Source organism: Pelophylax lessonae (genome assembly GCF_965119305.1).
Source record: "Pelophylax lessonae genome assembly, chromosome: 5".
NCBI lineage: Eukaryota > Metazoa > Chordata > Amphibia > Anura > Ranidae > Pelophylax > Pelophylax lessonae.
Window position 1 is genome coordinate 528,619,051 of NC_138772.1, and position 24,067 is coordinate 528,643,117.

Here is a 24,067-nt window from a genome sequence, read left to right on the forward strand (position 1 = left end):
TGGAATTTTTCAGACTCTGGGTTTTCCTGATCATCACACTTTATGCCCCAAGGGATGGTTTGCCAACCTGCTTTTCTGTCCCCAGCTTTAATGGCTTGGCTTTTGAAGCCCAGGGTTCTAAGGGACAGGGGCCTATAGGATGCAGTTATCCCTACACTCTTTAAAACTAGGAAATAGACTTCTCACAAAGCCTTCCATCACTTTTGGAAAGCATTTTTCTTTTGTGCGAGGCAAGGAGATATTATCCCAGGAAAATCTCCATGGTATGAGTCCTGTCTGCTTTGGATGAGCGTTTGGCCTTGTGTACCATTGAGTATCAAATCTTGCCTTAGTGGTTCTTTTCTAGAAAACACTCACTCCTTAGTGAATGCCTTTGTCCAAGAGGTCTTTCACAGTGTTCCTCCTGTACTTTCCCCAGTGATGTTGTGAGATCTCAGCCTGGTTCTGCCATCTCTTCAAAGGCCACAATTTGAAACTTTTAGGTATATTCCTTTGTCTGTTCTTACTCACAAGGTTGGCTTTCTTGTCGCCATCACTTCAGTAAGGTAAGTGTCTGTCTAAGAAGGCAGCCTTAACCTGTGAATAATTCCTTCTTGAGCTACACAAGGACAAGAAAAATTTGAGGCCCAAGACCTCTTTTTCTTATAAGGGGGTTTCTTTCTTTGCCCTTAACCTGGACATTGTTCTACCATTTCTCCATTGCCTGGATGTGGTACTGACTGTTCGTGGTTATCTCTCTACTACAGCTCCCTTTTGACAGTCTGATTTTGTTATTCCTGAAGGTCTTCATAGGTGACAGCCTGCTTCTTGTTCCACTATCACTAGGTGGATTAGATAGCTAATCATTCAGGCTTCTGACCTCAAGGGCAAGGTTTCTCCTTTACTGGTCAGAGTGCACTCTACTAGATTAGTTAGTTTATGTTTTATGCATCAGCCATATGTTTTGCAGATTTGCAATTTTGTCGCCTGGTCTTCTATTAACATGTTTGTTAGCTGAATGTTCAGGTCTCAAATTTATGCCAGCTTTGGTTGTAGGTTTTTCAGGAGATACTAGTGACTCTGTTAAAGCCCCCCTCTGTTAAGCTGTTGTTTTTGTTTGTCTGTTATCCTAAGTTTTCTCTGGTGCCCACCCCCTCAGCCTGCTTTTGGACATCCCAATGTACCTGAATACTCATCCTGTGTTTCGTAAATGTACGATTAGGAAACTAGGTTTTGCCAAAAAGTAGTGATTGACCGATATAGTTTTTTAAGTGCCGATACCGATATTTTGGTCATCGGATATCGGTATTGTGACGAGACCCTTGCTCGCTCGCTTCCGCTCTCCCGACACTCCTCTGATTCTAGTGAGTTAGCTTGCAGATCGCAATGTCTGATGGTTCGCTCATCCAAGGCTCCGGGATCCGAACTACAGCTATGTGCTGTTCGGAATCCATTAGAACAAACACCAGGCAGGCTGTATGTAAGTTCAAACAGGAAGACATATATTGGCAGTAAACAACACACTTTTATACAGAATTTGGAACATCCTGCCCCCAACAACCGCTTTCCCATTGGTCAATTGCAAAGTACATGCCGTTCTCCTTCAGGTCCTCCTTAGCCATGCAAATGAGGACTTGAAAATGAGTCAGCAGGGATTGGTCCGATAGCTTGACCAGAAGGACTGTTATGTGTAATGAGACAGAAGCCCCCAGGGGGCAATCAATGCACACAACAGCCAGACACAGAACAATGGTTCCATAACGAGCCCCCAATACACATTACTCTGAATGTCAATGCATCCCTTGGCAGACAACAGGTGAGTTTCATTAGCACACCTGACAATAGGTGAATGGAAAGCCACCTCAGACAAAAGCAACATTGTTAGACAGTCAGAGTCTCCTCATTGAACTTCCTGGAATGACCATATTAGGAGTTGTACTTCCTGGTCAGAGACCTCATACTGTACAGGGAATAAAATCTTCATATTACAAGGGAGACATTATTCCTGAATATGACTGTCCCATTTGTAGTAGTCCAAACCGTATTCTCAGTGTTCACCACCCTCCTGGTCACCCTGCATCCATAACAGATGCAGGGTGACTTAAACATAAGAGAACCCCATAAGGCTGGGCATGGTGCCCCCCAACCTCTCTAAAGGAATTTGGGGTCCACAACCTCCATGCCCAAAGTGACTCCCGTCACATTTCTCCCCTCTCGGCAGGAGACTAACACAGAAGGAGACCCTAAACGGGTTTACTTTGAAGTTAGTCCAGCCAATGTCTGCACCCACAAAGTACCCCAAACAAATTGTCCGGGACAGAACATAACTCACCCAGCCAACCTCTGCCAACCTTGTAGAACATCCCCGCCGTGGGGAAGAAGCATGAACTGGCCTTTCTCCCAGGATTCCTTTTAGCTGCTGGAGAGAGGACAGGGTGGATGGGCTCACTTCCTCATGCTTTTGGGGATCTGGGCCGACTGCCCAGCATCCCTGGGGTGTACAGGTGGAGATTGTAGCTTCTGCGGGTGCTGGGCAGAGGTCGGTAACACTCTTCCCTGTCGCCAGCTCTTCTGCTGGGTTGGGGTTGGTGAATAATAGCCCCAGGACCTGGTTGGGGGTCTGCTGTAGAGAGGAGGGATCGCCTACCTCCTCCTCCTGGTATTCCTGCGGGGCAGGTTGGGGATCTGGACCGCCCGTCCAGCATCCCTGTAGGTCTGGTGCAGAGACCGCAGTCCCATCTGTACCATTGGGGTCAGTGCTGTTGTCTCCCTGTGGTTGGGGAGAAGGATTAGTTGTCTCCTCTCCCTGTAAGGTACACTGCTGCTTGGAAGGAAAGACGACACCTTCGGCTCCCTGTAACTCCTGCTGTAGCTGGGGACCTGGGCCGGCTGCCCAGCCTCCCTGTAGAGCCGGTAGAGAGACCTCGGTCCCATCTCCACCTGCCATCGGTGGGTCTTCCAAGTACCACCAGTCTGTACTGTCTCTCCAACTGAAGGGTTGTGGGTCTGGATCTGCCACCCAGGACTCCGGCTCTGCTTGCAGGGTAGACTGGGGTGGAATGGAGCAGAGCAGGCGTTGGTAGTCCTGCTCCAGTTCCCACTCCATTCCGACCAGATGAATCAGGTCTGACCCCAAGTCATCCGCTTTGGGGAGACCAAGTAGGTCTTCCCTGGTGTCCTGGATTTCCCAGCGCCGAAACTCTGCTGGACATCCAAAGTCCCTCTCCTCAAAGGCCATCCACAGCAAGCCCGGGCCACTATAGTCTTCACCTTTCGGCATATTGTCGTCAGCCATCCAGTGGTCGTAGCTGGTGGGGTACCACTTTAGTGCCCGGTAAGCATCATCCAGCCACAACTCCTTCCAAATCAGGTTCCACAGCTCCGTCACCCACTCATCCCGGGGTTGCTCTCCTAGGAAAGGTAACTGCAGGGCAACGTATACCTGGAACCGCTGTTCTTCGCTGGGAAGGTTCTCTCTCCGCCTCCACTGCACATCCTCTAAGGCCTCATACCACATTTCCTTTCGAGTGAAATCTCTCCAGTCCAGTATGGCTTCCTCTGATCCAGGCCCATCCTGTTGGACCAAGTGTTGCTGCAACCTCCAGCGAAACTCCTCCTCATATGGGGACGCTGCATCTTTAGGCGTTTTCTCCGATTGCAGTATTTCTGCCATTCTCTGCTCATGCTCTTGTTCTCTCTCTTGTCGCTCTAGTTCTTTCTCTTGTCGCTCATCCTGCAGCTGGATGTCTCTAATTGCATTCTATATGGCGGTCTCTGATGGGTTAGCACCATATAATGCCAACCGCTCTCGAACTCGTTGCTGAAACAAGTCTTCAACTGACCGGGGTCCTGCATCACCACCCCTCTGATCCATCTCGGCTAGCTCACTGATCACGGTGGCCTTGTTCTTTGTCCCACCGGTCCCTCCACGGCTCTCAAGTAAGTCTTTCAGCGTGGCTCTCCGGCATGTTGCATAGCTGGTCATTGGCTGTCCTGGTTTGGAGTGTCCCAGTAACTGGAGAGCAAATCCCACCGCTGCCAACCAATGTGACGAGACCCTTGCTCGCTCGCTTCCGCTCTCCCGACACTCCTCTGTTTCTAGTGAGTCAGCTTGCAGATCGCAACGTCTGATGGTTTGCTCATCCAAGGCTCCGGGATCCGAACTACAGCTATGTGCCTTTCGGAATACATTAGAACAAACACCAGGCAGGCTGTATGCAAGTTCAAACAGGAAGATAATTTATTGGAAGTACACAGCACACTTTTATACAGAATTTGGAGCATCCTGCCCCCAACAACCGCTTTCCCATTGGTCAATTGCAAAGTACATGCCGTTCTCCTTCAGGTCCTCCTTAGCCATGCAAATGAGGACTTGAAAATGAGTCAGCAGGGATTGGTCCGATAGCTTGACCAGAAGGACTGTTATGTGTAATGAGACAGAAGCCCCCAGGGGGCAATCAATGCACACAACAGCCAGACACAGAACAATGGTTCCATAACGAGCCCCCAATACACATTACTCTGAGTGTCAATACATCCCTTGGCAGACAGCAGGTGAGTTTCATTAGCACACCCGACAATAGGTGAATGGAAAGCCACCTCAGACAAAAGCAACATTGTTAGACAGTCAGAGTCTCCTCATTGAACTTCCTGGAATGACCATATTAGGAGTTGTACTTCCTGGTCAGAGACCTCATACTGTACAGGGAATAAAATCTTCATATTAGGGAGACATTATTCCTGAATATGACTGTCCCATTTGTAGTAGTCCAAACCATATTCTCAGTGTTCACCACCCTCCTGGTCACCCTGCATCCATAACAGATGCAGGGTGACTTAAACATAAGAGAACCCCATAAGGCTGGGCATGGTGCCCCCCAACCTCTCTAAAGGAATTTGGGGTCCACAACCCCCATGCCCAAAGTGACTCCCGTCACAGGTATCGGCCGATATTGGCCGATATTTTCGGACATTTAACATTTTTCTTTTTTACAGGTACTCTGGTGGAGGGATCTGGGGGTCTAAAAGACCCCAGACCCCTCCTCTGCACTTAAAAGCATTCAAAACGCCAAGTTTGGCTGTTTTGAATGCTCACATTTTTTTGAATTTGCCACAGAGTACCCGGAAGTGATGTCATGACATCACTTCCGGGGTTTTTTACATGGAGACCCAATCAGAGCCGAATGCGGCTTTGATCCGGTCTTCTATTCGGCGGTCGTGCAGGTAGGATGCCCAGGGCTCCCGGTGGGACGGGAGACCCGGGTGAGCCGCGGAAGGCGGCTTCTCGGCATCGGTTGTCATTACAAGACAGCCGACCGTGGGCTATGGATGCCGGTACCGGGGTGATGCCTTTAGCTGCAGGCATCACTCCGGTACAGCACTTTCCCTAAATATCGGCAATATCAGTAACCTCAGGGAAAGTGCATATCGCCCCCCCCCCGATATATCGGCTTTGCCGATAATCCATCAATCCCTACCAAAAAGTTATTTTCTAGGAGTACATTATGGGACACAGGTCCCTCCCCTCTAGTCTTGTGATACACTCCTACTATTGCTTGCTAACAAAACTGAGGCATGCTGGAAGGGGTTGTACTAAGTGGGCTTTACAGCTTTGGTTTCTTAGTGTCCATTCTCCCGAAGGAGACATCGTAACCTAATATACCTGAATACTCATGCTTTATCCCGTAATGTACTCTAAGAAAAGGTTTTTACAGTAAGTCAAATATAAAATATATTTTTAGGTACTTGCATTGTTTTTAAAGAAACAATAATATGGTAAAATGTGCATGTATTGCAGAGATGTACTGAATTTATAAAAAAAATAAAGATTTTTCCCATGTAAATGTTTATCAGTTTGGTAGCATTTATTTGTAAAAAGATTTGTAAAAGTTAAATGGAAGATTATTCTTTCTTGGAATGTTGCATCTCTGTCGGCTTTAGCTCCACACCATTTCAGATGTTGTTTGCCCTAATTGACAATTGGGTCTTTTGTAACTAGGTAACAATGCCTTTTCTTGCTGCCTGGTAACATGGTGCTTTTTCTTTCATGTTTTTCCTCTGCTTGCCTGGAATATTTTTGGCGTGTAAATTTGCTTTCTCTGAGCCACTGTTTTTCTACAAGTATAAACATTTCCTGTCTGTGGGTTTACATTTTCTAGGGCTGTTTTTTTGTAAATAAGTAAAATATCAGGTGTGTACTGGGCAGGATCTCAGACTTGCAATAAAGTGGACTTTCAGACAAACTTTTTTTTTAGGGTGGGTGAGGTAGTATGTGGTTGAGATGGAAGATCTGACAGTTTTTCATTGCGGTCTGTATCCCAGCTTAGAAGATTCTCTTCACTTCCTGTGTGGTCACTGGGACGGGTAATTAGCAGACTGCTAATCTCCCCAGTTGAGGAATAGACAGCAGTAAACATCTGACAAAGGATCTGATTCTTTCCCAAACCACCCAAAACTACAAAAAATTGTTTGGACTGGCAATCCACTTTAACTAAGCCATTTGATTTATAAACTTTCTGATTTTTTTTTTTTTTTAACTTGTAATGATTTTACATTGCAAAGTTAGTAGGCATTTTCCACCTTCAGTTGAGTTTAATTTGTTGACTTGTATATGACATCCTGCAGCTTTATTGTAATATGTTTTTTTTCTACGAATATATTTTATATACACAGTGTTTTTCTGTTTCTACTGCTTTAAAATATGTCTCTGCTTTGGTGTCATGTGCATATGTTTCTTTTAAATCCAGTGAGTAGTTTTGTGCTGTATCTGAAAAAAGATTAGGAGGTTTTATCCTATTATCCAAAGAGAAAATAGGGATATTTAAAGTTGAAATAAAGTATTTTTTTTTCTTTTTTATTAGATAATAAATTAAGCACAAATGGTATGAGACATTAGTACAAATTACAAAAATTGTGCAAACAAAGTGTCTAAACATGCAGGATACCCACAAAAATGTATATAAACACATTATTAATGTGATAAACTGTTACAAAAAAAATTGATAATAAAAATGAATTACAAAGATTGTGCACATGCATGATATCCCAAAGTTAATTTCTAAAAAATATGTAAAAATGAATATATATATATATACATACATTTTTTTTTTCATTTGGACACGTAAGCCTTAGGATATCTTGTATGCACAATCTTTGTAATCAATTTGTGTTATTGTTTTTTTTTGTTAATTTTGTATGTATGTATATATACATATATATGTGTATATGTATATATATATATATATATATATATATATGGCATTTTTCACAGTTGATGCAATTAGTTTGTACTAATGTGTCTTTTATCCAAAGAAGAAATTAGCCGGTAACCCGGAACTTTCCAAAATCTTTATAGGGCTACATTAAAATAGGCATAAAATAGCTAACATGTTTCGGCCATGACGCCCTTCTTCAAAGCTTTGAAAAAGGCCATGATGGCAGATTGAAGGAGGTTCTGACACTTCTTCACTATTAGCTGTTTTGTGCGCCTTTTAATGTAGCATAAAAAAAAAAAAATTTAATTTGTAACGCACCGCATTGCCAGCTAATTTTATCTTTGGATCAATGCCTTGGGAGGGCACACTCCAGCCATGAGCACCAGCCCTCATCAATCTATGTGATAACTGACCAGTTGAGTGTGGGTAAAGTTTCTTTATTAATGTGTCTTATACTATTTGAGCTCAGTTTATTATATACTTTGAGGGGGTGTTAACACACTTTTTTGAGTGGCATTTAGTGGTTGATAAGGTTGACTACATTTTTCTTTTTTGCTTTGGTGGAGAATGGTCAGCAAGTTTCTATTGCGGTCTTTGTCCTCCTTGAGACTATTCCCCTCATTTCCTGTCTAGTTTCCTTGGGAAATTGCCCCAAATGTAGGGAGAATGAAAAGATTGAAGGAGGTTCTAACTCATCTCCACTCTAGCAAAAAAAAAAAAAAAAAGGTTTTAGCCGGACTTGTACTTTCCAAAGCATACCTGTTCCAGCCAGAACATTTAGGTCATCTGGAGGTGGAAATTTTTTTTAACAAAAGATATCAGACACAAACCTCTTGCACCCTGATAGTAGTAGTTGGGGCATATCTTCGAAGACTTGAATTGGTAAACCAATGATTCAGGTTGTTTTATTCTATATTTTCACTGTTATGAACAAAAATGCACTTCTTTGACATTTTAAAGTTTTTACTGGGTATCTGTATTGATCCGTAGCTGAATTTATTAACAGTATCTTCACTTTGCATCCTTGCAAATGCAAGAGTCAAAGCTTATTTTGTAAAACGGTTAAAAACACCTATTTGTAAGTTGTTTTTTTTTTTTTTTTTTTAAATGATCATCTGGGTTTAATAAGGTTTCTCCTTTTGATGCAAACCTAAAATGTACATTAATCCAGAGCTATGTGCGGTGTTGTTTGTTGTTTTGGGAAAAGCCTGGGTATATGAGCATTTCTGTATGTGCTTCTTGAAAGGAGACTGCCATTTCTTTACAACATTTTTTTTTTTTGTCTAAACCAGTGTGACCTCTTGTGTTCTGTAGATCTGACAATATGTGTGTACTTTTGATGATCCTAAAGTTGTTGAAGTTAATGTGAAATAAAATGTGTTTATTTACATGTTGTGACTGTTATTTAAGAATTTCTGCTTGCGTCAGTTTAAAGTTTTTTTTTTGGGAATGGTTGTACCAGTCTTCATGACGTACTCAGTTTGGGAAGAGCAAGATTAAGGTGTCCTCTTCCAGCATCATTTTTTTTTTTTTTTTTTTAGTTATGGTACAGCCACACCACTTTAGACACAGCAAGTATATTCTTTGACTTTTTATTCAAAAGAAACGAACAACAATAACAAAACTATAATTTCTCTTACGTCCTCCGACAGTCGCCGCCACCTCTAAGTCATCACTGTTGGGTATTGACTTCCGCTCCGCAGGAGTAGCTAGGCATATAGACTTAGTCAAAAACAAAAGGCATTAGCATATACACACCCATGGGGGCTGTCCCATCTGGTCAATACCCCCCTGCAGTGAGCACTCCCAACTCAGTTTTAATCTGCCTAGCGTCAGGAGTAGTTAGGCTTCCCTGTGCTGGGGCTACAGTCTCAGCCTATCTAAATCTTTTATTTGATTTTCTTTGAAAATGTCAGTTTTTTTCTTACTTTACTAGCTGTTTATTTTGTCAGCTTTAGTTTCAGTCGACTCTTCGGGAGAAGATGGATTTTGCGGAGCTGGGATTCGGACTGACCGCCCTGATATTTCAGGGCAGAGGGTCAGATGGACCCCCCAGCCCGCCATCGAGCGTTCCGCTATGGTTCGTCCTGGCATTATGAACGACCCATCCCTGTTCGCAGCAGGGATGCAGCCGTGAGGTGGCTACCTCACTGGACGCATCTGTGATTCTGTAGTGCAATGTCCCTGGCTAACGGCATTCCCTGTCAGATGAGGACAGCGGCTTTCCGTTCTGAGAGACTCCCCACGCCATCCGGTACAGGTAAGTACTTCTGTGTGGGGCCTCTGTCTGGGGTGGCAGTCTGTGTTGCTATGTGTTCCCCATGTCTGTGCCTGTGTGCCTACCTGATGCGGTCCCTGCGGGGATCGCTTGTACATGCGCTGCGGTGCTGTGTGTTTTTAGGGGTCCCCTTCCCTGTATCACTTCGGTGCTTGTGGGGGTGCAGACTGAGTGTGTGGCGACCGCAGCGGGCGAATCCGCGCGGTCCACCATTTTAAGTATGGGCAGGCATGTTTGGCTTCTTTATGGGCAAACTACATGCTGATTTTGGCGCCATCCGCCGCCATTTTGCGGTCGCAGAGCGATCGTTCCGGCCGCATGTTCGGCGCCCATTTTGGCGGAGCCTTCCATGCAATTCCTATGGGGCAGCCATTTTCCCTGGGTCATGCACCCTCTAAGTTCAGCCTACTTTAGCAGCACTTCCTTTTCCTCACTCTGCGGAGCTCTGCAGGTTATCGCTCTCAATATCTTTCTGTATTTTCACTTCTGGCTCAGTTTTTTCTTCTCCTGTTTGGGGGTCTTTGTCACTGTAGCTGTAGCTGTGGCGGTGGGCTGCGCAGTCCGCAGCGATCTTAAAGGGACAGTACAAACTTCTTGCACTGTTGTTTTTTTGTCACATTGGGCAATGGATTCTCAGGACAGCAAATTCCCCCCAGCTCTAGTGGGGGTCCCCAGTTCTCCTGTGGCCCCTCTGAGACCTGATTTGGCCGCTGTAGTGGCGACCTTGGTGTCAAACATGGAAATGCTGATGGCTGAACGTGCTGCTTAAAAGAGGCCCAGATTGTCTCTGTCCTCTGATTCGGATGGTGATATGGCTGCTGCGAGCATGCCCTTTTCAGGGTCCCGCTCATCCTTAGACCCGCTGGGGTCTGAGGGGGAGGCAGGGGTGGAGGGGGTTGATACCTCCTCCCCGGGGTCGCCTGAAGAGCGGGCGACCATGGATGAATTAATTGTTTCTGTGAAGGAAACACTGCATTTAGAGGATGAGCCCAGTTCTCTGGGCGTTGTGTCCTCATTTGGGATGCACAGGACCCGCAAGTTGGCGCAGGTGTTTCCCTGCCCGGCTGAGTTTCATTACACTGTTAATGAGATGTGGCGCACTTTAAAACGTCCATTCCTGGTGCCTAGTCGGTTCAAATTGCTTTATCCCTTTGCACCGGCTACGGAATCACGGTGGTGTGTGCCCCCACAGGTGGATCACACTGTGGCTGTGTTAAACAAGGCTACCTTGATTCCTACGGAGGATTCCCCAGTTTTCCGGGATCCCACGGACCGGCGGTTGGAGTCTCTGGCCCGCCATTCCTGTATGGTGGCGGGCTCGTTGCTCAAACCTGTTTTCGCGTCCGTTTTGGTGGCTCAGGTGGTGGCTGATTGGACCAAGGTGCTTAGAAGCAACCTCGTGTCTGATGATGTTCTGCCTGCCCGACTGGAAATGGTGGATCAAATCCACCAGGGAATCATGTATTTGTGTGATGCGGCCTTAAATGAGGCCCCCTTAGTAGCACGCCTGTCTAGTGTCTCGGTACTTAACCGGCGACTGATATGGCTGAAGAGCTGGTCGGCGGACCAGTCCTCACGGAAAACAGTTGCTGGTTCTCGCCTTTTTGGCGAGGCTTTGGATACCCTGGTGAAAGGCGTCACGGGGGGCAAGAGCACCATGCTGCCCCAGAACCTGAAGAACAAGTCCTTTCGAGGCAAGCGCGGTTCTGCGCCTAGATCGAATCAGGGGTCCTTTCGTGCCTTTTGGAACCAATCCAAGGGCAAGCCCTTCAAGGCCCAGGGCGGCCAGAAGAAGCCCTGGGCGGGTAAGCTGAAGTCGGGCAATGCCGGCTCGGCGGGTCAGTCCGCCTCTGCCTGAAGGGGCGCCCTAACCCGTTTCAGGGTTGGGGGGACGTTTGCACGGTTTCCTCCAGCCTTGGCTGCTCCGGATATCGGACAGGTGGGTTCAGGAAATCATTCGATCAGGGTACAAGATCGAATTCCTTTCCCGGCCAGCGGACAGATTCTTTCCCTCAAATCTTCATTTGCCTCCGGGGCGTCTGCAAAATTCCATATGGAGTCTCTCCGTTCGGTGGTGGCCTCCCTGGGCCCAGGGGAATTCCTGGCCTCGATAGATCTCAAGGATGCGTACCTGCACATCCCCATTTTCGAGGGTCATCAGCAGTATCTTCGGTTTGCTATCGCAGAGGACCACTACCAGTTTGTGGCGTTACCTTTCGGTCTCGCTTCGGCACCAAGAGTTTTTACCAAAGTGCTGGCGCCGGTTCTGGGCCTGCTGAGGGCTCAGGGCATTGTGGTCTTGGGTTACCTGGACGATCTACTTCTGAGATCACGTGCCAGCCAGGACCTAGTGCGCCATCTGTCCACTACAGTACAGACACTCCAGGAGTTCGGATGGACCATCAACATTCAGAAATCGACGTTGTCTCCATCGCTTCGTCTTCCCTATCTGGGAATGATTCTGGACTCTGCTCAGGCAGAGGTGTTCTTGCTGGAGGACAAGCTCTGGACCTTGCAGGACGAGATCAGGTCCCTCAGGGACAACCCGTCCTCGTCACTCAGGACCTGTATGCGGGGCCTGGGGTTGATGGTATCGGTCTTCGAGGCGATACCCTTTGCTCAGTTTCACGCGCGGGCTCTCCAGACGGAGATCCTGGCCAGGTGGGACAGACTGCCTCAGTCCCTGGATCTGAGTGTCTCCTTGAGTCGTCGGACCAGATTGGCTCTTCTGTGGTGGCTCCAGTCTCCGTCGGTGGCGGAAGGCAAGTCCTTCCGTCCGTTTGTGTGGACGGTGATTACCATGGATGCCAGCCTGTCCGGCTGGGGTGGAGTCCTGGGCAACAAGTCCTCCCTCCCGATAAATGTGCTGGAATTGCGAGCAATAAAACTCTGTCTCTTCCGGTGGTCGGACCGTCTTCGGGGCCGTCCTGTCCGGGTACAGACGGACAATGCTACCGCGGTGGCTTACATCCACCACCAAGGGGGCACCAGGAGTGCTTGGGCGGCCCAGGAGGTGGCCGACATTCTGTCTTGGGCCGAGACTCATGTCCCGGCGATCTCAGAATTTCACATTCCGGGTGTGGAGAATTGGCAGGCCGACTATCTGAGCCGCCAGACCCTGGACCAGGGGGAATGGTCCCTGCACCCGGAGGTCTTCCAAATGCTGTGTGCGAGGTGGGGATCCCCGGACGTGGATCTGTTCGCATCTCGGTTAAACCAAAAGGTGGGAAGGTTCGTGGCAAGAACGCGCGATCCGCTGGCGGACGCCTCGGATGCGTTAGTGGCCCCCTGGCATCAGTATCGTCTGATGTATGCCTTTCCTCCGATCCAGTTACTATCCAGGTTCCTCCGCAGGTTAGTCTCGGAACCGCACCTGGTGATTCTGGTGGCTCCGGACTGGCCACGCCGGTCCTGGTACACCAACGTTGTTCACCTGGCAGTGGCGCCTCCGTGGCGACTGCCAATGCGGGAAGATCTCCTGTCTCAGGGTCCGATCTTCCATCCTGATTTACAGTCGCTGGCTTTAACGGCCTGGCTGTTGAGACCCAGGTCCTGAGGGACAGGGGTCTCTCCTCTGAGGTCATCCCTACCCTTGTCAGGGCTAGAAAAACCTCCTCTGGTAAAATCTATTACCGTACCTGGAAGGCTTATTTCGCCTGGTGTGAGTCTAGGGGGTTCTCCCCTCGCTCGTACTCGGTGTCGAGAGTGTTGGCCTTTCTCCAGGCTGGTGTGGACCAGCGCCTGGCACTGGCCACGATCAAGGGCCAGGTGTCCGCACTGGCTATTCTTTTCCAGCGCCCTGTGGAGTCTCATTCTCTGGTTCGCACCTTCATTCAAGGTGTGCGACATTTGGTTCCTCCCAGGAAGGAGCCCTTACCTCCGTGGGACTTGAACTTGGTTCTGTCCGTGTTACAGCGCGCTCCCTTTGAAAACATCCGGGAGATATCGTTGCCTCTGCTGTCTAAGAAGGTTGCTTTTTTGGTGGCGATCACTTCGGCTCCCAGGGTGTCGGAACTGGCAGCGTTATCTTGCCGTTCTCCGTACTTGGTGATTCACCGGGATAAGGTGGTCTTGCGTCCGCATCCCTCCTTTCTTCCTAAGGTGGTCTCTGAGTTCCACATTAATGAGGACATTGTCCTTCCTTCGCTTTGTACGAAGCCTAAGCATCCTAAGGAGGTTGCTCAGCATTCCTTGGATGTTGTCAGGGCGATCAGGGTTTACCTGTCGTCTACGGAATCCTTTCGGAAGACGGATTCACTCTTTGTCCTTCCTGAGGGACCTCGGAAGGGCATGGCTGCATCTGCAGCAACTATTGCCAAATGGATCAGACAGACCATTGAACAGGCCTACGCCTTGAAGGAACGGGTTCCACCCTTCCCTGTTAAGGCGCACTCTACTAGATCTGTGAGTGCATCTTGGGCCTATTGGCATCGGGACTCGGTGGCCCAGGTGTGCAAGGCTGCGACTTGGTCATCGGTGCACACTTTTTCCAAATTCTAAAAAGTAGTTGTTCTGGAATCAGCTGATGCTTCCTTTGGCCGCAAGGTTCTCAGTGCGGCAGTGCCATAATGGACCCTTGAGTTTTTTCTGGGTCCCTGGCTGTTGGTATTTGCTTTCCTGGGCTGTTGCTCCTGTTGAGCATTGTTTTTTTCTGTTGCCCAGTAGGTTCTCTTACGGTGCATGTAAGATTCCTTTCTCTGATGTGGGTACTGCGTTGCCTTTTCTACGGTTGCGCCTCCCACCCCTCATGTCTATACTGCTTTGGGACATCCCAACAGTGATGACTTAGAGGAGGCGGCGACTGTCGGAGGACGTAAGAGAAAACCTGAATTTTTGTAAAATCTTACCTGTAAAATTCCTTTCTCTGAGTCCTCCGACAGTTGCCGCCCCCACCCCTCTTTTAAGGTTCTTAATACCTATTGCTATGCTACCAAACTGAGTTGGGAGTGGTCACTGCAGGGGGGTATTGACCAGATGGGACAGCCCCCGTGGGTGTGTATATGCTAATGCCTTTTTGTTTTTGACTAAGTCTATATGCCTAGCTACTCCTGCGGAGCAGAAGTCAATACCCAACAGTGGTGACTTAGAGGAGGCGGCGACTGTCGGAGGACTCAGAGAAAGGAATTTTACAGGTAAGATTTTACAAAAATTCCGTTTTAGTAGTATAGAGAGAGACACAGATTTTGATAGAAGTTAAAACGTTTGAGAGCTTGTATGCAACGTTCTGTTTATATTCATTTGGGGCTAAACCGTATCCAGCTAACAAAGTATCATAGATTATTTAAAGTGGAACTAAACTGTATCTGAGCACCACAAACGGAAAACATTATTCAACTAATTTTTAATATTCAAAGCAAACTCCCCCATCCATCTATGTCTCCATGCTTTATTCTGTTGAGAAATAACTTTGAAAAACACCCATCTCCAACATTTCTGGCTGTGGCCATCTTAAGTAAGGTCAGATAATTAATGTAGCATTTACTTCCTTGAATCTTTCTGCCCTTTGCTCAGACATGCAGGCAAAAGTGTGTGCTTAGCTGAGAAAGCCCTTCCTCTCTTCATCCAGATGAAAGAAAATAAAAATTCCCATGAAGACTCCTGGGATGTATGACATTGTTTTGGCCTAGGCCAGAAACCAGATTGTAACTGAAGAAATAATAAAAATAAAACCAGTAAATATAATATACAATTCCTATCCATTTGCGAATGCTGAAACAAAATGATTAAAAAATAGTTAATGTTGATTGAGAGCGTTTAGTTCTGCTTTAAAGCCTAACTTAAATTTCAGGTTAAATTATCTTAAAGTAGAACTATGAGCAAAACACTTTTTTTTTTTCAATTTTGGATAGAGAGAGAGGGAGGTTTATAACCCGTCAGATTTTTTTTTTTTTTTTTTCACCATCTGTGTCCCATTGCGGAGATTTTCCTTAATTTCCTGTCTAATAGCCAAAGAGAAATTGAGAGGAAATCCATGCAAATTAAATTAATTCCTTGGGGACCCCCAGGTCACCAGAACTAGTGTCCCCATTGGATAGTTTTCCCTTGATTACTTTTCTGGGTACCACATACAATTTTGAGTTTTCCCTTACTTTCACTTTCAATGATCACGGTAAGCAGGACAAATATAGGGTGAATCTCCATAATGGGTAGAGGTATAAATAATCTAATATGTGTTCTAATCCATCTCCACTCCGTCCAAAAGTTAAATAAAAAGTTTTGCCTTTAGTTAAACTTTAATACATTCCATGTGCATCAAAACAAAAAGTGTCCAAAGCCTTACAGTTAATTTTCTTTACAAAGCAATCTGGATAGAAAAGCCTGCCCCTGGCCAGCATGCCGCAAAGAAAGGACCCTTGCTCTCAGTGTGGGCAGCTTCTGAATCAGAGCTAGAATGCCCCAACCAGCAGGAAGCATGAGCTTTGCTGGTGGCAGTGGTATAGATCTGACTTCATTGATAAGGCAACCCCTGAATCTAATAAGGAAGGAGGTTCCATATTTAAACTAGGATAAATATTGATTGGTTAACTGTCCACGACTGGAGGAAAATGTCTTGTTCTTACTATAGAAGTTTGTGCAGAAAACGAGTGGACCTAACATCATACAATTTAAGTAAATATTTTTGAGGTCTCTGTAATTTGAGGTCTTTACTGTACAAGGAAAAGATCAAACTCAAGAGAAAGAAGTTTCCATGGGATAGAATATTAACTCTCTAAAGCTACCCAAGATGAAGAATATTTTTTAATTTTCGAAGACATTCAAATGGTATGTCATATGTCGAGGATTAATTTATGTAAGGGTTAACCATAATTAAAAATGATCAAGACCGTCTTAATGGAAATGGCAAGATAGAGGCTAAATGGCAAATTCATCAACGCTAGTCAACAAGTGCCGTGATTGTTTCAGCAAAGAGAAGTGGATGAAGAACTTGCGTGTACCCACTGCACAGAAAACAATAGCAAGGAATAAACCTGAAGATTCTTAAGCCGTTCCATCATTGGCACAACTGCTTTAACTTTGTGTGAGATTATACATTTAAAGCCAATTAATAACTGAAAATGGACAACTCCATGACAAGTGTGTGCCACAATCTATGTAACTTATTTGACGTACAAATGCTTCACAATGGCTAAAACTGAGTGTCTTCCAGTGCCTGAATTTAACCTAAAGCAAAATAAAATAATATTTTAAAGTTTTAGTTGGTGCCAAGTGTTGGACTAATGGCAGGGTTAAAATACATTGTATTACAGAATGCACAAGCCATTCTTTTAAGCTGGTAAATGTTCGAACCTTTGTCATGTTTGTTTGCTGCTATTGTCTATTTGGGAACATTTTACTTGTGGGTCCATGTATATCAGGCTTAAAAAAAAAAGCCAAGTTCCTTTTGCAGAAAAAACATTAATATGCTGCATTTTTGTTTAGGAGAGTTTAGAAGCTTGTAGGAAGGCTTGGGAACCTTTAGCAATTTTTATTTTCTGCAGGAAAATAGTTTTCAAAAACCCAAAACAGAAGGATTTTTATTTCTGCCTCTAAGGCCCCGTTCACACTGGGGCGATCCGACTTCCCGGGGCGACCTCCGAGGTCGCGGTGCGAGCAGTGCGCCGCGACCTCGGAGCGGCCGGCACGGACTTCATAACATTGAAGTCTATGACGGTTGCTCCAGGTCGCCTCACAGGTCGCCCCAGTGTGAACGGGGACTAAAACTTGGGCTTAAAGGATAAGTTCACCTTTCGTAACAGGATACACCCATATTCAGGGTGTAACATGTTACCAACGGACTGGCCCCATGGGATGTATGGGCACACAGATACACACCGGTCTGCAGGAGACCTACATGGCACCAGCGATCTGCTGATCGCTGGTGCAGTGTGCAATGATTTAGAGGCTCCAGAAACAAAAAATAATACATGCGCATTTTTTTACCTGCAAAAAATTGTGCATTTATTCTTTTTTGTTGATAAAATTGGGGGTTTAGTCCCACCATATGGCCATATCGTGCTCAAGCCCACCACTGCGTCAAAGTACCCCATTATCAGTGGGTCCTACACTATCCATAGAAAAGGGGTGAATCCAGCCTCTCCAACCCTTGGAGACAACACTCCTTGCTGGGATGGATGTGCTAATGCACTACAAAGGACTCCTTTTTATTTATGGATTGTCTCCATATTTAATAGTCATTTCTTTTGCATGGTTGCGCTATTCTTTTTTAATATACATGTTGCTTGGTCCATAGCTGCACCGGCTTTAGATATACATGTTCAGGGCTTGCTCCCCCAATTTTTTGCTTGTTTATTCTTTTTTGTTAACCGGTTGCCGACCGCTGCAAGAACATATACTGCGGCGGTCAGCCCCGGCCAGGCAAAGTGACGTATGGGTACGTCACTAGCCTGGGAGCCAATAGCGGGCGAGCGCGCCTCGGCTCGTTCACGGACACCTCCGTGCGTGTGACATCGGGTCCGCCGGTCACTCGCGATCGTCCGCTGTGAAGGGAGAAAGGCAGGTGGCTAATGTAAACAAAGCCGTCTGTCATTCTTCCCTGTGTAAAAGCACTGATCTAACGGTCCTGCTATGTAGGACCGTTGATCTGTGCTGTTACACACACAGCCATATCCCTGCACAGTTAGAAGCACGCCCCTAGGGACACACTTAACCCCTGGATCTCTAATAAAGTTAACCCCTTCCCTGCCAGTGTCATTTTTACAGTAACAGTGCATATGTATAGCACTGATTACTGTAGTAATGTCACTGGTACCCCCAAAAGTGTCAAAAATGTCAGTCAAGGGTCCGATCTGTCCGCCGCAATGTCGCAGTCCCGCAAAAAAAATCGCAGATCGCCGCCATTACTCGTTAAAAAAAAAAAAAAACAACAAAAATGACAATCTTTCCCTTAATTAGTAAACACAATAACTTTTGCGCAAACCAATCAAAATACGTTTATTGTGATTTTTTTACCAAACATAGGTAGCAGAAAACAAATTGGCCAAAAATGTAAAAAAATGTTGATTTTTTTAATTTTTTTGGGGGAATTTCATATAAAAAATGTGAAAAATATTGTTATTTTTGCAAAATTGTCGCTCTATTTTTGGTTATAGCACATGATCAAAAAATCGCACAGGTGATCAAATACCACCAAAATAAAGCTCTATTTGTGGGAAAAAATGACATCAAATTCGTTTAGGTACAGCGTCGCACGACCGCACAATTGTCCGTTAAAGTCACGCAGTGCTGAATCGCAAAATAGGCCCTGGTCAGGAAGGGGGTAAAATCTTCCGGGGCTTAAGTGGTTAAAAGGTGAACTTGTCCTTTAAGAAATGCCTCTAAACGTGGTAATCTGCTTGGACAGATAGGAAAACATTGAGCTGCTTCTACAGGCAAAACTCCTGTAGAAGCAGCATTTTTTTTAAGCCAGTGTCCATGGACCCTTAGGCTGGCCATACACCATACAATTTTCTTATTCAATTTCCTTTAGATTTACCTTCAACTATGTAGTGCAAGGGCCTGCCTGATTGCATACAAATTGAAAGTGTTCAGGTTTGAACTTATATTATATGGTTTTGGTAAATCTAAAGGAAAGTTGAACAAGAAAATTGTATAGTGTATGGCCAGCCTTACTTCTTTCCCCACTGACACTTAGATAGGAATTGATAAAAACAATTTCCCAAATTGGGACAGTATCAAGAACAAGTTTCAGCTGGAGTTTTATTTTTACACTTTTTTTGTATAGAAGTCCTACAGAATTGTGAACTGAAAATGCCAGTTTGAAAACAGGCCAGTGTTAACATAAACTAATAAGAGATCTTGGTGACCATGATTGATGAATTGTGTTGTGCATGTTCATAACTTATAAAATGCACTTGGAATAAAAAATGGTAATTTCCTCAGATATCCCATGTTCACACATAAATGAGTATTTAAATTACTTCATTTAAATGTTCTTTCCCTTAGCTAATATTTACAGTTTACATATATTTAGAAAAAAACGTTGAACAATTTATATCGTTTATATATAATTTTTTAATTGATTAAAATCTTTGCAAATTATTTTGCAAAACCAAATTTAAAAATAGATGTTAACACATTAATAAAAACCAACAAAAGAAATCCTAGAAAACCACATATTAGGCTTCTTTGCATGGCATTTGGTAGTCCTATGTCACCAGTAAAAGTTTGATGTTCTCTAAACGGTAAAAATATATGAATGTAGGGTAGATAAGATTTAAAAAAAAATGTAAAATTCAAGTAGCGTATTCAATTAAGTGTGTGTGTATGTATGTATATATATATATATATATATATATATATATATATATATATATATATATGTGTGTGTGTGTATATGTGTGTATGTGTATATATATATATATATATATATATATGTATGTATGTATATATATATATATATGTATATATATATACACACACACACCCATACTTATTTATACAGTATTTGTCAATGTATATAAAATAACGTGTATCATAGCATAATAAAACTTTTATATTTTAACATAATTAACACAGGAGAGCTATGATAATTAAACTGCACTATAAAACTTTTATACTTTAACCTAAATAACACAGGAGAGCTATAATTAAACTGCACTAACTCTGTTCAAAACATTTTCTGTAAACTTTGATAAAGGTAGGTTAAAGTTTATAATCTAATTTGCTGCTCAGGAGTCTTTTTAGTTCTGTTATAAAAGCAAATTATGTGGAAGGGGAAACATGAAGTACCTGTTCACACAGTGTAAAATTACTTATGGATATGTCTTGAAAACATTGGATGACCTGTTTAAAAAAAATATATATTTTTTCCCTTAAGATGTAATTTCCCATTATTTTTTTATTTTTTTTCATTAGTTTACTATTTATAATATATTACATATAATTCAAATATACTAAATTGTGATTTTTTTCTAACAATAGTAATTCAAACGGACCATTTCATGAAATTATTTTAAAAAAAGTTTATTTTGTGGTGGTCATTGGTTTAAATACTCCGTCTCTTCCGGAGTTTAATGATTCCTTAATTTTTTGTTCTTATTTTTATGCCAATGACAAATAATAAATTGCTAGTGTTTTGCTTGAAATAAGTTTGGATGTTTTTCAATTTGCTGGTTAAGCCCTTGGTTTTTACCTTTTGACACACTGTTTTGCTTCAGCTGAAATCTGCTATAAAAGAACTCTACTGTTAAAACCTGTAGAAGCTGTTAAATGCAAATATGACTGTAATCTTATTTTCTTTTATCTAGGCGATTACTCCTAAACCCCAGACACAGAACCAAACTGAAGTTGATAAATGCCATTCTGGCATGACAGTGACACCCACGCAGCTGTCACCGCCTATGTCTTCCGGGAAGGCTCGCAGCAAGAAAGACAAACAGGAGCTTGGCGACTTCTCAGGGTGTAAAAAATCCCCCATATCCAATATTGATCCACAGCTAAAGCAAGGCGAGGATCTGATACTTGAATCCCATCTCTTATTTCCTATTACAGTAAAGATATCTCAGACCACACCGTATAAATTCATCAAATTTTAACTTACGTTTAGAATTGTATTTTTTTGTGCTCATTCTACTTAAAATTAGCTTCTGACATTAGAGCAAAAGGTTCATGTTTTAAAACGGGAAACTATAATGGATTTGGGTCAGTTATTCTTATATATTATCAAATCTGAACAAAGACCAGGAGTGAAATCTAATATTGGAAAATGATTTGTGCCAGGAATTTCTCTTTACATCCTTATATGACCGTGAACTAAGCTGGCAGAACGACTATTTCGGGCATCCCCACCCTTCCTCAACTTCCAAGTGTGGAAAAGTGGTGATGCCTGAATCTGTTGTTCTGTTGGCTTAGGTCACTGTGTCATGTAAGTAGAAGTGGTGTACCCTTTAGAATTATATGGATTTCTGCACAAATTGGTCATAAAATGTGATCTGATCATCATCTAAGTCACAACAATAGACAATCACAGTCTGCTTAAACTAATAACACACAAAGAATGAAATGTTGCCATGTTTTTATTGAACACACCATGTAAACATTCACAGTGCAGGTGGAAAAAGTATGTGAACCTCTAGACTGACATCTCCAAGAGCTAATTGGAGTGAGATGTCAGCCAACTGGAGTCCAATCAATGAGATGAGATTGGAGGTGTTGGTTACAGCTGCCCTGCCCATAAAAATAAAACACACACCAGTTCTGGGTTTGCTTTTCACAAGAAGCATTGCCTGATGTGAATGATGCCTCGCACAAAAGAGCTCTCCGAAGACCTACGATTAAGAATTGTTGACTTGCATAAAGCTAGAAAGGGTTATAAAAGTATCTCCGAAAGCCTTGCTGTTCACCAGTCCACGGTAAGACAGATTGTCTATGAATGGAGAAAGTTCAGCACTGCTGCTACTCTCCCTAGGACTGCAAGAGCACAGCGCAGACTGCTCAATGAGGTGAAGAAGAATCCTAGAGTATCAGCTAAAGACTTACAAAAGTCACTGGCAAATGCTAACATCCCTGTTAGCGAATCTACAATACATAAAACACTAAACAAGAATAGATTTCATGGGAGGATACCACAGAGGAAGCCACTGCTGTCCAAACAAAACATTGCTGCATGTTTACAGTTTGCACAAGAGCACCTGGATGTTCCACAGCAGTACTGGCAAAATATTCTGTGGACAGGTGAAACCAAAGTTAAGTTGTTTGGAAGAAACACACAACACTATGTGTGGTGAAAAAGAGGCACAGCACACCAACATCAAAACCTCATCCCAACTGTGAAGTATGGTGGTGGGGGCATAATGGTTTGGGGCTGCTTTGCTGCGTCAGGGCCTGGACGGATTGCTATCATCGAAGGAAAAATAAATTCCCAAGTTTATCAAGACATTTTGCAGGAGAACTTAAGGCCATCTGTCTACCAGCTGAAGCTCAACAGAAGATGGGTGTTGCAACAGGACATTGACCCAAAGCATAGAAGTAAATCAACAACAGAATTGCTTAAACAGAAGAAAATACGCCTTCTGAAGTGGCCCAGTTAGAGTCCTGACCTCAACCCGATTAGGATGCTGTGGCATGACCTCAAGAAAGCGATTCACACCAGACATCCCAAGAATATTGCTGAACTGAAACAGTTCTGTAAAGAGGAATGGTCAGGAATTACTCCTGACCGTTGTGCACGACTGATCTGCAACTACAGGAAACGTTTGGTTGAAGTTATTGCTGCCAATGGAGGTTCAACTAGTTATTAAATCCAAGGGTTCACATACTTTTTCCACCTGCACTGTGAATGTTTACATGATGTGTTCAATAAAAACATGGCAACATTTCATTCTTTGTGGGTTATTAGTTTAAGCAGACTGTGATTGTCTATTTTTTGGACTTAGATGATGATCAGATCACATTTTATGACCAATTTGTGCAGAAATCCGTATCATTCCAAAGGGTTCACATACTTTTTCTTGCAGCTGTATGTATGTATATATGTGTGTGTGTGTATATATATATATAACTCACACACGATCTGTCCAGAAAGTAATGAGAATGATATAATAAAAATTATTTTATTGGAAAATTTTACAATTGAAAATTGTCTCCTTCAAAGTATGCACCTTATGAGTGTATACAACTCTCCCAGCGATTTTTTCCTTACTTCATAGCATCCCTGGAAGTCTTCAAGTTGGATGACATTAAGATCCTGCATAGTGGCTCTTTGGACGTTAGCCACACTACTAAAATGATGTCATTTCTCCTGTTCACATCCTAAGTCACGATTTCATGAACGATTGATTCGGTAATTCCCATTTCCTCTGCAATCATTCTTATAGTGAGCCATTGGTCACGGTTCAGAACAGATCTCACTGCATCCACATTCTGGTCTGTTTTTGACCGACGGCTCACTGTTAGAATGAAAAAATTAAAAAAGTAAATTTTTCATGAAATCATGACTCATGAGAAAGGACATCCTTTTGGTAGTGTGGATAACGTGCAAAGAGCCACTACGCAGGCTATAAAAGCCATCCCAATTGAAGACTTCCAGGAATGCTATAAAGCAGGAGTTCCCAAACTGTGGGTCGGGACCCACTGGTAGATCCCGCTGAGCCGAAAATCACTGAGATCACAATCGCTTATATGCCACACATGCCACAGGTTTCTGACCCCTCACTTAGAACATCTGGCAAGTGTATTCAATATTAAGTTGAAAATTAGTAAATTGATATTTTTAATTTAACATCTCCCTCCCTTTAAAATATGCATTATTATTATTATTTGCATTTATTTAGTGCCAACAAATTCTGTAGCGCTTTACATTATTCAATTACAAGCAAGTGGGTCCCAAAAAACAACTGTATTCAGAAGTGGGTCTCGGCCCGAAAAAGTTTGGAAGCCCTGCTATAAAGAATGGAAAAATTGCTGGGAGCGTTGTGTACACTCACAAGGTGCATACTTTCAAGGAGACCATGTTCAAAATTTTTCAATAAAATCATTTTTAAAATATTCTCATTACTTTCTGGACTCACCTCGAGTGTGTGTGTGTATATGTGTGTGTGTGTATATATATATATATATATATATATATATATATATATACACATTGTGATAAATCACT

General features: G+C 43.6%; 1 protein-coding gene across 1 annotated transcript in view; it reads left to right on the forward strand.

Moving 5' to 3' along the window:
• The window catches only part of PHF20L1 (PHD finger protein 20 like 1), a 255,783-nt gene that overhangs the window by 142,047 nt on the left and 89,669 nt on the right, over positions 1–24,067 (forward strand). The window contains exon 9 of the mRNA XM_082259569.1: positions 20,718–20,916. Within this exon, the coding sequence (XP_082115695.1) occupies positions 20,718–20,916 (199 nt within the window). The remainder of the gene's footprint in view (positions 1–20,717; positions 20,917–24,067) is intronic.